Raw genomic sequence first — 18,131 nt, 5'->3', positions numbered from 1 at the left:
AGGCGAGGCAATGAAGCAAGTGGTACTGGATGGTTTCCTCCACAAGCCAGTGAGGTCAAGGGCTGGCTGGTAGGGAGGAAACAGGCGCGTGTCACCAATGCCACGGGGAATGAAAGGCAATTCACTGCTGTGTAAAGGTTGCGGACACCTGTATTTACAAGTGTGTGTGTGTGTGTGTGTGTGTGTGTGTGTGTGTGTGTGTGTGTGTGTGTGTGTGTGTGTGTGTGTGTGTGTGTGTGTGTGTGTGTGTGGTTATAGGTAGGTAGGTAGGTAGGAAACCATGCTACGTAATAGAAACACATTGTTTGTAATGTATATCAAGAAGTTTGGACATAGAGGTAGGCCGAGACGAAAGAGCGTCAGCAGTAGCCATTACAGCCAATCGTGCTTGAGTCAGGGCCGCTGTCTATTATTAAAAACAAATTAAAAACACATTTCCCGCTAGAGCGGTTTGGTCGTCACTTGGCTCATTGGAATTCTTGGGTCATCACAGAAACGACGTGACAGAACCGCCCAGGAAGTCGCTGCGATCTGGACTTCCTGGAGCGGGGGTCGGGTCCCGGTGGGCGCTGAGCTACCAAGGCGGCTCCCTGGAACATTCTGCCGTCAACAACACTGTGAGCAACGTGACGGCACAGCTCGGGGGTACCGCCTTCCTGCCCTGCCGCGTCGGTCACCTCGGGGACAGACAGGTAAAGAGAGAAGAAGAGGAGGAGCGCTGAATTTCAAACATCCGATATTCCTTACGTAAATGGAGGCTTGGATTAAGACATAAATTTTATCCACAATGTTTACTTTATCGATTCTCTCTCTCTCTCTCTCTCTCTCTCTCTCTCTCTCTCTCTCTCTCTCTCTCTCTCTCTCATACAGATCTCGTGGATACGTCGTCGGGACTGGCACGTTCTTACCTCAGCTGACGTGCTCTTCACACATGACCACCGCTTCTCTGTGCTGCACGTGGCTGGCTCTCAGGACTGGACGCTCTATATCAAATACGTGGAGGTGAAGGACACGGGGACATACGAGTGCCAAGTGTCAACAGGGACGGGTATCATCTCCCTCTTCGTCAACCTGAAGGTGGTGACGCCGGAAGCACACATCCCAGGTGATGGGCAGTACCACGTTAACCGAGGCTCTCCCATCACTCTCTCCTGCATCATTGATAAGGTGAGAGTTGGTCTGCTTGCAAAAATTCGACTGTCTACCTCTCTTTCTTTTCTCGGTGGTTTAATTTATATCATCCTCTCGATAATGGACTGTCTACCTTCCTGTGGTTCTTTCTTACGGCTCAATTAATATCATTCTCTAGCTAATGGGCTGTCAATAATCCTCTAGTTATTTTTTTAGTTTCAATCATATCGTTCCCTTGCTGATGGACTCTCCTCTAGTTATTTCAGAGTTCATTTATAATATTCTTTAACTGGTGACGAGTAAATGCTGTCTAAAACATGTACTGCACTATGAATGGAACCAGAAGAGATGCGATTTATGTGTGTTTATACCGACAAATTAAAGAAAGAGGTATATTACTGAGGAATCTTTGTACATATTTCTGTCAGTCTGTCTGAATTTTGGGGATACAGCTAATGTACTCTAAAAGGAAAAAAAAATAGTAAGAGTATAATGAAAACTGATGAGATTTGAAATGAAACATGTACACCTCTGTTAAATGCATGAGCAAAAAATACGTGTGGACAAAAAGATGACAGGCATGTTTCTAAGGAAGACTTCGAGATATCTTCCAAAATACGCACAAAGAACAACAGAAAAAATATACTAGCAATTGTAGAGTAAAAACCTAATACCATCAATTTTCCTGTCCTCCACACATCACTCTTACACAAAAGTCACTCTATATAAAAATAAAGTAAGGACAAATAGCTTCTGCCATCAGCTCAAAAACAGAAGTCATATGTTTAACAATTTTTCCAACCCACGCCTCCAGCCAGTGTTTGATCCACACAGGCTCAGCGCAGTCTCTTCCGTCTCTCAACAACTGGATTCCTCGCTCACACTTTTATTAGACACTGAGCTGTGAGTGGACGGGACTAGTCTTTCTCCTTCCTTCTCTCTGCACTTTGACTTAACTATACATGACATTTGAAATCTTCATAAATGTGTTTTCTACGTTTTAATTTTCGTGAAAACTAAGTTCTTCATAAATGTCTTTTCTACGTCCCTTTCTACCTCTATTCCTCGGAAATTTAATCTTATAGCCTTTGAAAATACGGTGCTTTTGGTATCATACTAATTGTTGAATTGAAACGTCTTATTATTTATGAATTCTTGCTAGATATAGTCTCACATTTGATTCGACTCAATCATGCATGCGGCTTATCACATCACATCAAGAAATCATTATATCATTACCATAAAACCTAACCAAGCAAGTGGAAGGAAGGATCATTATAATCATGAAGGTTAACTTAGTTCGTCCGAGAAACACAGTCCCACACAGCTTGAATTGTCTTTATTTGAACTTTTAAACGCTGTATGCTAATCTTACTCAATTCAGTACCTCCATCTTGTCTACTTCCATACTTTCTGGTACTTCTGAAATAAAAGACTTTACTCGTAAGTCTTTTCCTTTCTCGTACATCAACTACAAGTCGTTCCGCACAATTACGCTTTCTTTCATAACATTTGACTCCAGCCTTATCCGTACCGAACACTCCTCGGCAGCCTGTCTCTAAGAATCTGACATTCCTTTCCTTTCCACACCACGCTTAAGAACTCAGCTTTCATTATACCACTTATGTCTGTGTTGAACATTCCTCGGTTGTCTGTCTACAGTATCTTAACGCAGGAGTTTCATCATCAATTACGTGTACTAGTCTGTAAATTTCCAAGAAGTAAGAGAGGTGTCAAGACATTCTGGTTAACTCTCTTGTCTTTTTAGGGAACCGGCAACAGAGCGGGCCTTTCTATTTTTTTCCCCATATTTTGTTACCCTTGGCCAGCTGTCTCTCCTGCATAAAAGAAAAAAAAGCAAGTCTTCACCGTGGATTATCTTGCCTTCTTTCAAACACGTATACCTAAGAACGTAACGCGAGGATATGAGGATTGTAAAAAGTTATCAGATCTATATTAGTACGTGGTAAAAGAGGAAGAAGAATAGGAGGAGGAGGAGGAGGAGGAGGAGGAGGAGAGAAGAGGGCTGAAGAGTAAGCAAAACAACAAGCACCGAATTCTCCAGCGTTCCAGGAAGGCTCACAGCGACACTTCAACTAAAAAAAACTCGACTCCAGAACCATGTAAAAGGATCTACCTATTTCACAGCTATCATCCCTATCCATAACTCATTACCACATACTATAATGCTCATATGTGTCTCGTCTGTTAATATAAACCGTTCGTAAAGTGACCACGTATAGGACTGGTGGGACGGATAAAATTCTATACACAATGGTTCTTAAACTGAGTAGCAAGTCGTATTAGTCCCAAGTCCCAATTTTTTCATGTAAGTGTCTCGGTTCACAAGGATATTAGGTATCGCGATAGGCACCAAATTGTCAAGGTTAGTCGAACGAAATATCAAATGTGTGCATCGCATCTCCAAATCTTCGTTCGTAATTCTGTCACTCATAGTTAAGCATGGTATCTAAATTCTTCATGATGCCTTTTTTTGCGCTTTTTCTTTTTTTTTGACTGGATCATCGGAATTCTGTGTATTTTATCGTGCTTTTCTGATTACTGCCATCTTTAGTCTCATTTCTTCCTTTCAAACTCTTTCACGCTTTTACTGTTAAATAATCTTCCCACAATCGCCTTCTGTACTCTAGAGACTTATTTTAGTACATTATAATTTCTTAAATATTCTCTAGTTTATAATGAGACAGTAATCAACATTTTTTTTTTTATCTGTGTGACCTAACAGATATTTTCTTTAGTATAATATAGATCCTAAATATCAACAAAGAATCATTAAGACTTCCTCATTTCTTTCACCAACTGTTTTAATACCTAGACATCTTCGAGCTACGGATTCCCACAAGCTCCCAAAACTAAATGAAATAGACAATTATTTGACTTTGACCGCGAAGTCTTGGTATTATTTGCGTTGGAGTGGTCATTAAACAGCAGCATCCACTCGTTATTATTTTCTTCTAGTCCTTGTTGTCTTATCCTCCGAAATCCTCTTTCCTTTCTTTTTACGATGCATATCCAAGTGAGGTTGGTATTGGTTGTTTGGCTCGTATTGCTGGCTATTTTTGTTTTCACTGTGAATTATAATGGACACCCAGATTTTCAATTTCCTTTTTTCTTTTGTGATGCACCAAGTGACCAGACTAACAAATGTAGGAATGTGACACTTTTTTTCAGTCTCTCTCTCTCTCTCTCTCTCTCTCTCTCTCTCTCTCTCTCTCTCTCTCTCTCTCTCAAGGGTGGATACGTGTCGTTGTTTCTACTTGACACTATTCGCTAAACTTTTCCCAATAATAAAGTCTACTATTATTTTATTTCTTGTTAACCTTCTCTCTCTCTCTCTCTCTCTCTCTCTCTCTCTCTCTCTCTCTCTCTCTCTCTCTCTCTCCACCACACAATTCAACGAAATGGTGTAATTACAAAAACACCAGCAAGGATACCAAGCCCTTGTATAATCACGACATGCATTGTGAAGAGTCATCTAACACTCAACTTCATAAGGCGCGGCTTTATTCTCCTCCCTGACAAATATGAACGTGCTTTAACTAACCTAGTATTTGCTTTCCGGGTGTGCGCATAATCGGCAACAAAAAGTAACAGTAAAAAGTAACATCGGCTCTCATTATTCAAAGGAGAGCAATTACAACATCTACCAAATATATTCTAGCGCGGGATTCGTGTTTTGCCAATGCTAGTTCACCTCCACATGAGCATATTTCACCCGATTGGTTTGTTCACATTTTCCTAAACCCTCGTGAGCAAAACATTTCCTGACATGCATCTCACTGACAGAGTTCGAACGCATAAACAAATAAACACACACACACACACACACACACACACACACACACACACACACAGACAGAGAGAGAGAGAGAGAGAGAGAGAGAGAGAGAGAGAGAGAGAGAGAGAGAGAGAGAGAGAGAGAGAGAAAACGTGATATCAACCGTTTCCAAGCTTTATTATTTTTCAGTATTCTCAGTCTGTTGTGTAAAGAGAGAGTGTCTAGTGGGTGAGTGAGAGACGAGATAACTTGTTTCTGCCTCACTCTTTTCCCTTCTGTCCCTGCTGCTTTGTTGGTCGCTCAAGACATGAAAGGAAGAAGGGTAAACAAATGTGCCATTGTGACAGGATAGTGCTGGTGATATGAAAACTGATAGCGTGTCCTTCCATAGCGCTGGTTATCTTTAGCTGGCATCGTCCTCAGAAGATTGCCGCGGCCCGGGTGAAAGTGCAGGAGGCGTTGCTATATCGTTTATTTCTTGAGTGTTGAGGTATGATTCATTCACGAGTGGGAACGTCGAGGATGTTAAAATATTATGTGTTCAGTATTTTGTATGTAAAGAGGACAAACGTTTCAGCAGTTCGCACATTCACCTTTATGGCTTTCAACACCACTTCTATTGAATTTTTGCTGAAGTCTTTTGTTATGTGTAGACGTGTACTGTTAAGGCTTTTCATAGCTCTATTTAAGACCTTCACTCTATGAATGATTATAGACATATACTGTGGAAAAAATATTAAAAGACGTTTTCCTAGCTCTCTTCCTTTACGATCTTCAATGTATGGTTAATCTAAGAAGCATATAGCTAAATTTCTTCCCTTGTGGCGTGAACAATTATGTAATCTCAAGATAAACAAGTAAATGGACTTTCCTTACTTTACGACTGTGATTCAACTCGAAGTGTAATTTAAAACGGACAATACAAAATCTTCCTTGATATTTTACGTGAAAAAATAAAAAATCCCAGAGTGGTCGTTAAAGAGAAATAGATTAGTGAAGGAAGCTTCCGTTACTCGGTTTTCTCTAAGACATTTATTTAATATAGAAAGTGAAAATCATCTTTGCTCTATGACGTGAAAATATTAGTGGTCATTTCGAAGAGCAGGGATTTGAGAAACGACTACCGAGGCACTTTCCCCGAGAACACTGTTTGCCGGGATGGCAAACGCCTCTTTGTAGACACAGCTAAACGCGGTTTCATGGTGGGTGCTCCCGGAAACTCAATCCTTTCGTCCAGTACTAGACAAATGCCAACAATTTACCAAACTGCGGAGGGCTGAACTTGAGTTGAAAACCTGGAGAGAAAGCTGTAGTTAGGAAGTCCGTGATTGAAGGGACAGTGTGTGTGTGTGTGTGTGTGTGTGTGTGTGTGTGTGTGTGTGTGTGTGTGTGTGTGTGTGTGTGTGTGTGTGTGTGTGTGTGTGTGTGTGTGTGTGTGTGTGTGTGTGTGTGTGTGTGTGTGTGCGCGCGCGCAAAACACACACATATTCAGAGGTTGACTGTAAGAGTGTAATAACTGCAAGAGATAACATTAAAAACATAAACGAATATACAAAAAAATAGAACACACTTACGTCGTCATAGTGCAGGTGCCACACTGGAAAAGGTCACACCAGAGCCACGTGTCTCATTCGTACCTATGGAAGAGAAAAAGCTGCGCTGAAAAACTGCTTGATACTGACATAAAAAACACAAGCTTTGGAATTTTCATCAGAGGCTCTTTGCAAGGGATACACTTGAATTATTGATTGTGAGAGAGTGGTCGAGTCATGTGTCTGTAAAAAAGGAAGGAAAGGACAAGCTTCTGAAGTGTTGTCCCTCGTCGACAGTTAGGGAAATTGACTTGGCATTTTAAAGCTGCAAAGGTTTCATGAGTAACAACAGAAGGAGGTGGAAGTGAGTATTGTGCCTCAGACTTGATTCACGTGGTTCTAAAAGGTTCGTCTGACAAAACACTAGTCACTATTGGAGAGAGAGAGAGAGAGAGAGAGAGAGAGAGAGAGAGAGAGAGAGAGAGAGAGAGAGAGAGAGAGAGAGAGAGAGAGAGAGAGAGAGAGAGAGAGAGAGAGAGATCAAACTTAAATTCCACCTCAATTATTGAGAACAGAGAGAGAGAGAGAGAGAGAGAGAGAGACACCATGTTTCAAAATAGCTGGCAAAACTCGTCAAGTGTCGGAAATCAGCAACAATCACAGCAGTTCGTCAATATGCACCGACATTTTTCTCTCGGTAAGTAATAGAATGTTGTGTTTCATATTTACGAGACATTTACATTCTTTACAAGGTTCGTCTGGTACCCAATGCAAACCAACGCAAGATTCATTACCTGCTACTGAAAGAAATAGAAAAAAAAAAAACTTAAATTTGACCAGTTATATTGGAAAGTAGATTTACAATTGTTTATTTTTACCAACATGCATAGAAATAGACTGGTAAAATTCGTTAACTGAAAGAAAATAAAAATGATTACCACATTTCGGTCATTCCGCCACATTTCCCCTTCGATAACTGGGAATCTAATGCACGCCGTCCTGCTGGCCACGATCCACCCAAACTTTACTCGTGAGTTTAACTGCAAGGCGACCACGTAAACACCTCGCCACCGGAAAGCATTACCAGAAGACTTGTGTCACTGCAGGTGTTCCGGGGGGCGTGGCGGCGCGGCGCTTGTCTCGCTAGTATGTGGCTTTGCGACCACTGCAATATTCCAAGGCCTCCAGGTTAAGTCTGAGGCTGAAGGGAGCTGCTGTCGACGTCTGCTTCTCTTATTAGCTTTGATGTCGAAATACCGTGGAATGCAGGAGACAGGTTTAAATAAAGGCCTTAAAGAGAGGGAAATTTGGCAAGCGAAGTGAGATCTAATGAGCTGACCTAGAATAAAATCTTAGGAGAGCTTTACGAAAGAGTCGTTTCTGCATTTAGTTATTATTTTTTTCTAAATACATACATTCAAATTGTGAAGGAAAACGTGAATAGTGACTGTGAAACAAAAATACATTTGTGGTCTGTTAACAATTGCCTAATTATCATTACCACCTGACACAGATCTGACACACACACACACACACACACACACACACACACACACACACACACACACACACACACACACACACACACACACACACAACTACCACTTCCAAATTGCAGTAATATGTATGTATGTCTGAATGTAAGTAACCATGTCAGTGTTAATAAGACCAGAACAATGAAACCGCAGCTTTGTGTTGCCTTCATGGAGAAGAGGCGGGTTTGTCGTCATAATTTCCACGCTTAAAGAAAATGAAAAATGCATTCCATAACACTGGTGCAGACATTACAACACAGAAAGATACCTGAAAATTCCACTCTTGTTTTTGATGAACTTGCATTTTGCTACAACAAAGCCTTTCGGTGGAGAGAGAGAGAGAGAGAGAGAGAGAGAGAGAGAGAGAGAGAGAGAGAGAGAGAGAGAGAGAGAGAGAGAGAGAGAGAGAGAGAGAGAGAGAGAGAGAGAGAGAGAGAGAGAGAGACTGAATAATTTCACAAAAAAAAATTCTCGATTTTAAAACTCTACAACACTTTCTCCATGAGGCATTTCGTTAAGAAACATACAGTGCAACTCGGTACCATTTCCAAAAGGTTTTCCGTGTTGTCAGGTTACGGCCAACAAACACACACACACACACACACACACACACACACACACACACACACACACACACACACACATCCGGAGCACGTCTCTTTTTATCTTGGAGAATGTGACACGATGTAACGCTACTCCTCGACTGCACTCCACGTCCTCCAGTAAAAGATACTTATTGAAACTTTACCTTGTTTGGCGAGAGGCAAAACACGTGAGAGCTCGATGTTTGTCACAAAGGCTTTTTCCGTTCCGTCCATGTGCTTCATTCCGTGATATTGAAGCGGATCCACGCCGACAAAACGCGCTAGACTTTTAAGAAGCGCACATCTGTTTCCCTGACGCAATACTCGCTGCAGTGGGTTGGAATACACGAACAGGATCGATATACGTGCAATATTTCCTAAACAAAAGAATAAGAAAAGTAGAGAAGAGAATATCCCAGTCATGTCTGTGTCAAAAATTATTAGAGGGTTATGGTTTTGCTGCTATGTCTGAAAGCTCTCACATTTCAGCGACGCAGACCTTTACATGGAGACTCACTGTGCAGTATTCAATTGCTAATAAAATATGAATGATAAGGAAAAGAAAACAGCAAGTTTTACACATGCGCGGTGAGCAATATTTTATTAACAAAGAAATGCCGCCGTGGTACAATGGAACCATGCGTGCTTTGGGGTCCGAGGGGTCTTCAAGCGCATGGGTTCGAATCCTGTTTACGGTCCGAGTGTAGGTTGGGCTTCCTCACTCGGGGCAACGGTTTCCTAGCGGGTGGGCTTTGAGATAGGAGGGCACAAAAAGTATCCCCTTTAGCCCATAACTTCCCGTGAAAAGCCCACATGGTATAAAAAAAAAAAGAAATAGAAAAGATAAAGAGAGGAAGATTATCGCAGACGCCACAGGATTTAACATAACTAGAAGCTTACGTCGCAGTCACAATGTCAAAGGGAGAGGTTTCAGATTCCAGCAACACTGACGTTTACAGCTCCTCCTCGCGTCAAGAGCTCGTAACCATCAAGCACTTCAGCCGCCAACACCACCATTGCCTCCTAGCGACACTCAGCCAGGCCATCGGCAACACACTCAAGAAAGAGACGTGTTGTATCCTCACACTTCACAAAGCTAGAAAAATAAGTCACTGGTAAAGAATTTAAAGGTCACAAGTATATTTTTTCTGTAATTTGAGAACATTCAATAATATGTTCTTTTGTTAGCTATTTTTTTCTTAGAGTATTGGAAAACATCAAGCTTTTTCCTCCCAGTTTGTACCTTTGTTTGATCTCCTCCACGTATAGAAATATGAATAAACCTTCTCTCCTTTCAAACCGCAGCATATGTTTACTTTTCATCCTACGAGCTTATTCACCTTTATCGACCACATCTATGAATCAAATGCGCTTGAAATGTACAACGGCGTGGACCTGTTTCGGAACCGTGTGCGAAGAAAAGAAGAAAAAGAAGAAAGAAAATATATATAGCCTTCCATTTGCTCCTCAATTGCCAGTTCTGGTTTGGACACACCATTAAGAATGAAGTGTTACGGTGCTCCAGCTCCTTCACGATGGTTATAATGTGTATTGTTACCAAGATATATAGACATGAGTTAGTATTGGCGAGATGGACACACGTTTCTTGGTGTCCCGTATGATTTAGCGCTCTGTTCTATTATATATATATGTGGATTTTTGTCTTTCTATCAGTTTTTCGGTGTTATTCTTTGACTTGATCTCTTCTAAATTAGTTTGGTTGGCTTTATTCTCTCTCTCTCTCTCTCTCTCTCTCTTCTTGTTTGTCATGGCTTACATTGAAAAACGCATACACTTCACTGGTTTCACTGCAGTGTGGTAATCCGTCCCTAAAAATCGGTGAGTCGGGGAAGATTATTAAAACATGTAACTGTAAAAATTGCCGGGAACACCGTATCGCACATCCCACATCCAGAGTTATTAAAAAGAAAGAAGGAAAAAAAAAAGGTAAATAGCGCTGTGGGAGGAAGTACGTGGAAGTCCCTCGCCTCATAAGAGTACTAAGCTCATCAAGAGTTTGGTATGCCTTGTGACATTAATTAGTGGGGTTTGAAAAGAAGGCGAAGGTTGAATGATACCTTTTGACATGACACATTTTCAAAAGTTTTCACCTATCAGTTTCTTGTTTCACGGTCTTCTTATTTCTCTCTCTCTCTCTCTCTCTCTCTCTCTCTCTCTCTCTCTCTTTCTCAAACATTGCATACTTTTAATGAACTTTTCCTGTATCACTTTCTCATTTCAGAGTCTCCTTACATGTTCGTTCTTTTTTTTTTCATAAATTCCTCACTTATTAAACATTTCTTATATCAGTTTCACATTCCAGTCTCCTTCAAGAACGTTCTTTGGCTCCTCGATATTGTATTTTTTTTTCCATTCCCTGCAACATCTCCCACCACCTTTGCTCACAATCATCGCTCACTTCATTCTCCTCGTTCTCCTCCTCCTCCTGGCTCTCCTCCTTTCACTAAGAACTCCAAGACAAGTGATCAGCAATATTTCACCAAGACCACCATGGAATCAAAGACCGGTTCATCAATAATAACCTCAGTGATGCTATTTGAATTGAATATCGTATTGGGAATTTCATGGCGAGCTCTTATCCACCATCTCCCCACCTCATAAAATATCCACAGTGAGTTAAGAACCGTGGCCAGATATCTCCGCTTCGTTCCCCGCCAGTTCACAATCACATACGTTTCTGAAGATCAACTGGGGACATCCGTGCAGCTTCCTTACGATCTTAACCGCGATCTCGAGGAGTGTAGCCAAGGGAAAGTAAATCGGAAACCAAGGGCTGTTCAATAAGGTGCTTCTAAAAACTGAACCAAGAGAGATTTAAATAATTTGCTAGTTCATTTCAGAAACTGTATTGATAAAACGGAAATAAATGTGAGAGACTCTGCTTAAGGGAACGATCAGACAGGAAATCCTGCTCGATGCGACGTCCTAAGAAAAGAAAAAGCAAAAAACTTAATTACAGAAGGAGATTTTGAAATGGCGCTTAAATTAGTTCAGAAGGTGTATTGATGTTCCTTTTCTTGAAATAGTTTAAGGCGTAGAAATAAGAAAAGTAGATTAAAAGTGGAGGGAATCAAGGTTTGGAAATGAAAAGGAGAAAAGAGTGAGGACATGAATTAACTTATGCATTAGCTAAAGAGAGTGTAAAGGTGAGAATAAATAGTCCTGCGCAATGATAGGTTGATGTGTTATATATTCGTTTGGATTCTGTCTGGTATTCTGTTTATCCTGAGTACACAAACCGCATTTAGATTTTATGGGATACTGTATTGACCCTCCCAGTAAACTGAAACATACTTTATACTGCACTCACTTTAATGCAGCACTTAGAAATTATCGGGAGGAAGTGTAAGTAAAATAAAAAAATACGCTTCACACTACAACTTTTATACAACACTTAAAATATCATCATGAATTTCTTTTTCCCACCTCGCCGGGTCGTAATTCACCACAGCCCTCCTTCCTTTCATGAGATGCAATCAGCTTTGTCTCCAGTGCCCGCAGCCTATTTGTCAACGTCACCTCCAAAATTTCATCATCACGGCTAACCTTTACCACATGGACCAGCCCTTTCCTTTTTCTCCTTCCCTCCCTGCATCTTTCTGTCTCTTTAAATTATCCTCCATTTGCTCTCATCTTTCTGCGGCAAGTCTCATAAACGCACCAAGGTCTCACATGGCTATTCATTATCTTGATCATCCCCATAAGAACAAAGGCCTTTCAGAACCTCCTCCTCTCGTCTTTGATGGTTCCTCGTCTCTTTCCGGTCACCATGGCTAAAATTTAACTGTTTTGTCTTTTTTTTTTTTTTTTTCAGTATTTCCCGAATGATATTTAATACATAGATGACTTTAGCGTATTTTCTGAAGTGGTTGTCTATTATTCAACGTATTTTCTTAACTGTCTATCATTTAACTGTCTATTATTTAAAGTATTTTCTTAACTGTCTATTATTTAACGTATTTTCCTAACTGGTTGTCTACCATTATGTGTGAGTTCATTCCCGCAGGTTTGTATTCTTGGTGTTTTGTTTCCGGTTCCATTATGAAGTTATGAAGATTTCCACCACAATCTTTTTGGCTGGAAAAATTATTACAAATACTCTCTTCTCGCTTCTATTACTTCCTAACTCTTTTCTTCCTCTAGTTCGGTTCATAAGAAATAAAAAATAAAAAACTAACGTGCTTTCCCTTCACATAAATAGTAAATTAAATCATGTTTTTTTTTTCTTTTACGATCACAAAAACATTTAGTCTTCTGTTCTGACGTAAATAGCAAAACTACACTCCATAGCCTCGCACTTCACTAAACTGTGTGTCCCTCACAATTCACTCGACGTGGCACGAGTTTGTACATCACCAATACTCCTGCAAACAAAAAGAAATCCGATGGTGTACGCTCCATCCCTGACCTGCAGAAGGATTACCACGAATATCGACACTAAAGCATTTGCGTCTGTGTGTGTGTGTGTGTGTGTGTGTGTGTGTGTGTGTGTGTGTGTGTGTGTGTGTGTGTGTGTGTGTGTGTGTGTGTGTGTGTGTGTGTGTGTGTGTGTGTGGGATCGAGGCTTCCCTTTGTTACCAACGTCTGAATTTCTCAGGGGATGTGCTGCGTGTTACCTGGAACTGCCAACGCTATAATAAAAAGTGCCTTACATCAAAGTGACCATTCCACATATGAGTCTGCATAAGGTCAAAGTCTCTCCACGTCTCTTGGTCTTCTTCTCTGTGAAAACTTTCCCTCGCTCACTTCCTCCCCTATTGCTTCCCTCTTGTTACTTCTCCAGGAAGAGTAGCAGCACAGCAATACGCAGTTTTGACTCCCCATCTGTCTGTCTGTCTGTCTGTCTGTCTGTCTGTCTCTCTCTCTCTCTCTCTCTCTCTCTCTCTCTCTCTCTCTCTCTCTCTCTCTCTCTCTCTCTCTCCCCAGCTATGGTATTATTTGTAGTTTTCGCTTCGACAAACTCCCCTTCTCTGCCTTCCATGACGGAGTTGATGCGTGAAAAATGTTGCTCCTTTCATGCAATCATTGCCTGAATTTCGCCCGAATTTGATGAACATGAAATACATTTTGGCATGAGAGAATTCATCACCATTATGAACTGTTTTCATATCTAAACCCTACTAGGATACGAAATCTATATTGTTTTAATCAATATTGGGGTCAATCGTTTGCATTCTGGTGCCCATCAACGCCCTTCTGAAATCTTTTACATATCTACACATTTCAAGGAGACGAGCAAACAGTATATAGTTTTAATCAATATTGGGGTCACTCGTCTCCCTTCGAGTCTCTCTCTCTCTCCACTTCCTCTTGAAACCTTTCCTTTATACGTTTCCCTACCACAAAATCTAAACTGTTTTAATCAATGTTGGAATAAATTGCCTTTTACCCTCTGCCACCTTCCTTTTGAAAGTCTTCCTATCTGTACATTCTATACACAGTCCACACAGCCTTCTAATCCTTATCAACCTCTTTCTAAAATCTTTCCCTCTTCTATATATCACATTCACAATACTTCTCTACCGTCTTGCCTCTGTATCCAAGGCTCAGCTATACTCGTGTCGGCTCCGGGCGTCTGCTTGCCAACACAGAATTCAGCTTCCCTTAAATAACAACCACTCTGTGGCCAATTCACAGTAATAGCACTAACTACCTCATCATCGTCACGGTTGGCTGCCTTTTTTTTTTACAACACACTCTCGGCCCATACATTCCATTCGCGTGACTCTCTCCCATAAATTCTGGGACTACGGACCGTGGACACGCTATACAGTGCCACAGCCACGTTAAGACCAATCCTCTGACGGCTCTCCTACGATTGCAACTCTACGATAAATAAATAAAGGCTTTTATTTTTTTCCACCTTTCCTATCATGCAATTGACCCACACGATTTTCGATAAGTACTTGGACGGTTAACTTAATTGTGTCTGTAAATTTTTTCTTTGATTTTCAGTCCCTATTGTGGAGAAAAGATTGTATTACACACTACAATACATACACTTTCTCTCTCTCTCTCTCTCTCTCTCTCTCTCTCTCTCTCTCTCTCTCTCTCTCTCTCTCTCTCTCTCTCTCTCTCCGTCTCCCTCTCCCTCTCTCTTAGCAACGACTCGCGAGGTATAATAATGTAGGCAGTACTGGTAATGAGGGGCCACCGTCCAAAGTTATAACCAAGTGCGTGTTCCTTTTATTCCTCAGAGCCCGACGCCGCCGCAGTATGTGCTGTGGTATCACAATGACGAGTTGCTCAACTACGCCAGGGGACGGCCCGAGGTCAGCATCAGCGAGGTCAAGAGTACTTTAGACAGGTCGGTCAGCACTCTGGTGGTGCACAGCGCAGAGGACGTGCACTCCGGGAACTATACTTGCACGGCACCCAACATCCGCCCCGCCTCCTCCCTCGTCTTCGTCACTGAAGGTTGGTACTGCTATACGAGTTGGGTTGGATAGGAATTGCAGTCTTTGGTAGGAATGGGGATAAATATGGGTTTGATTGAGAGGGAACTGTGTTGGATAAGGGGACAGGAATTATGTTAAGCAGGGATAAGGTTGACTGGGAGCTGGGTTGGATAGGAATTGTGTAGGATAGAAATTGTGCTGGATAAAATTTGCTATGGGTAGGAAATGGTTCAGGTTGGAGATCAGTTGGGTAGATTTACTCCTTCCTATGCTTCCTTATGCTTTCGTGTTCTCATGACCTTATCAGTAAGACACGATAAGTAGAAGATACCACTCGAGGAGTAAGAAGCGTGTTTCTTTTTTCCTCGGCATATACTGAAAGCTTAAATTTCGTGCACTGACAGTCATTTGGAGTAGAAGCATAACAAGTGAACATTTGACACACACACACACACACACACACACACACACACACACACACACACACACACACACACACACACACACACACACACACACACACACACACACACAACACATTTCTCTCTCATTCTCTCATATTAACATTGATATATTCGTTGAAGGATTTGCCTCGCAGGCCTCTCTGTATGAGCTAACGCTGGAGAGAGGCGAGACAATTACGTATAAATTATGATATGGCGTATTCCAGGAGGCACAAAACAGGCGTTGTTAGTAGTACATTAATATTCCCTCAGGCGGCATGTCATTACAGTAATGTAGAGGGGAATCACACCGGATGACAGAGATTTCAAAGATAATATTTGAGTCTCTAATCACAAAGCCAGAACATATTACGTATCGACTTACTCGCTTTTAATTGCGTTAGAGTAGTCTGATGATTATAGCAAACGTGATCGTTATGTCATACGTATTCGTTGTGAGTACAGAGGTATATTGAAATATGATCATTGTACTGGTAGGTACGTACATAGCTCACAATCCATGGGTATTCCAATAAATATTAATGTGAAATAAATATTAGTAATTAGTGAATACATAAAATGATATAATTATATGTTATGGTAATGGATTTCGTAAAAGACAATTTAGAGTAATTATGAATAAAGATTAACAGAGGATGCTTTGGTGACATGGTGTTTGGAGATTGAAATATCGTAGAAAACTGTGAAAAGAGAAAGAAAAAACAATAACTTTGCAATACATTGATATCAATAGGAAAAAAAACAACCCAAAAATATCTTACATACAGCGCAATAATAAAAAAATTTGGGAAAAAATATTAAATTTTTTAAAATGAAACCAAACAAATTTAATGAAATATAAGGCAGGTATTTGCTGGATGCACGAAGACTATATTAATGAAAGCTCTGCAAATACTTGATTAATAAAAAGTAAAATAAAAACAAAACAAATTAAACTTAAAAAAAAAAGAACTAATGAAGAATCAAAAAGGATGCGATGGAGAATGAAATGATCAGCGCAATACTTCTCTCATACAAAAAATAAAGAATACAAAATTAAATAAAACTCTATTAAATGTACCAGTTCTCAAAGAAGACACTTAAGTTTATCACGTACTCACCACAGTGACGACCAACCAATATAACTAAACATACAAATTAAACAAATCAATGAAAAAAAAAAAATTCTAAGTGGAAATACAAAACACTAAAGAAAAAAGTCAATATTACCATTAAATTAAACCACTCCATTGTGTGACGCCTTAAACAACGATGATTCCTTACAATGTCACGAAACAAAGGCAACGAAAATGATAAAAAAAAAAGAAAAATATATAGAATAGAAGAAAAATGATTAAAAAACAAAGAAAAATATATAGAAGAAAAATGATGAAAAACAAAGAAAAATATATAGAACACAACAAAATTATAGAAAAAACAAAGAAAAATATATAGAATAAACTCCAGAATATACCAACACTTGAAATGAATAAATGAATAAAACCATAAATCTTTAGCAGAAATGACTACCAACTTGGGTGCTGGTAACGAGAGATATACCCTTAATGATGATGATACCGTAGTAATGACACGCAGCAGGTAATCCACAATAATGGCACCAGCATTGCAATCAGACAGGTTACCGTGACACTAGTGATGCTGGTTCCAGTACTAATGATCGTAGTAATGCACATGGGAGGGTTAATGAAGCCAATTAGGGAAAGGCTGATTAACTGTTGCTGATGGTCGAGAATTGGTGTATACATGGTGAAGGTAATGAGAGTCACGGTGGTGGTGGTGGTGGTGGTGGTGGTGGTTGTGCAAGCCACCCTAGGCATTTCAGTAAGGGCTCAAGGTAAGGTTGGTGTTGTGAAGGGTGTAGCTGGGGTGATGGTAATGAGAGAAGTGGCTGGAAAGGGTAGTTAAGGATATAGTGTTAAGTGTACTGAATAGTTAAATTCATTTATAATAAGGATTGTTAGGAAGGTTAAAAAAAAATGCAAGAAATGGAGAATAAAATGCATACGCGTATTACAAGAACGGCAACTACTACTACTACTACTACTACTACTACTACTACTATTACTACTACTACTACTACTACTACTACTACTACTACTACTACCACTACTACTACTATTACTAAAACTCATACTACTACTTCTACTTCTATTTTTCTACTACTACTACTACTACTACTACTACTACTACTACTACTACTACTACTACTATTACTAAAACTCCTACAACTATACTTCTAATGATGAAATAGATACACATATAGATTCAGATGATGAGATAAACGTGTGAATGAATAAAAAAGAAAGTAAAATAAAAACTAGATGAGCGAACAAACTAAATAAATAATGCGTCATGTATTCGCGTTAAAAGCAATTAATTTGAATGCGCTGATATGAATTAAAGACAAAAATGCCAATGTAGTTCCAATAATACTTGTTATTTTTACAGGCTTTTTTCATTATTTTTTTTAGAAAAGACTAGGAGACACACACACACACACACACACACCCGGTAGCTCAGTGGTTAGAGCGCTGGCTTCACAAGCCAGAGGACCGGGGTTCGATTCCCCGGCCGGGTGGAGATATTTGGGTGTGTCTCCTTTCACGTGTAGCCCCTGTTCACCTAGCAGTGAGTAGGTACGGGATGTAAATCGAGGAGTTGTGACCT

General features: G+C 40.3%; 1 protein-coding gene across 1 annotated transcript in view; it reads left to right on the top strand.

Annotated features, from left to right (window-relative positions):
• Positions 1–18,131, top strand: part of LOC123504094 (hemicentin-2-like) — a 48,224-nt gene that overhangs the window by 25,988 nt on the left and 4,105 nt on the right. The window contains exons 4-6 of the mRNA XM_045254382.1: positions 494–692; positions 871–1,167; positions 14,800–15,019. Coding sequence (XP_045110317.1) covers positions 494–692; positions 871–1,167; positions 14,800–15,019 — 716 coding nt within the window. The remainder of the gene's footprint in view (positions 1–493; positions 693–870; positions 1,168–14,799; positions 15,020–18,131) is intronic.

The sequence above is a fragment of the Portunus trituberculatus genome, chromosome 15 (genome assembly GCF_017591435.1).
Source record: "Portunus trituberculatus isolate SZX2019 chromosome 15, ASM1759143v1, whole genome shotgun sequence".
Classification (NCBI taxonomy): Eukaryota; Metazoa; Arthropoda; class Malacostraca; order Decapoda; family Portunidae; genus Portunus; species Portunus trituberculatus.
The sequence above is the reverse complement of the archived record's forward strand: the minus strand, read 5'-3'. Positions and strand labels throughout refer to the sequence as shown.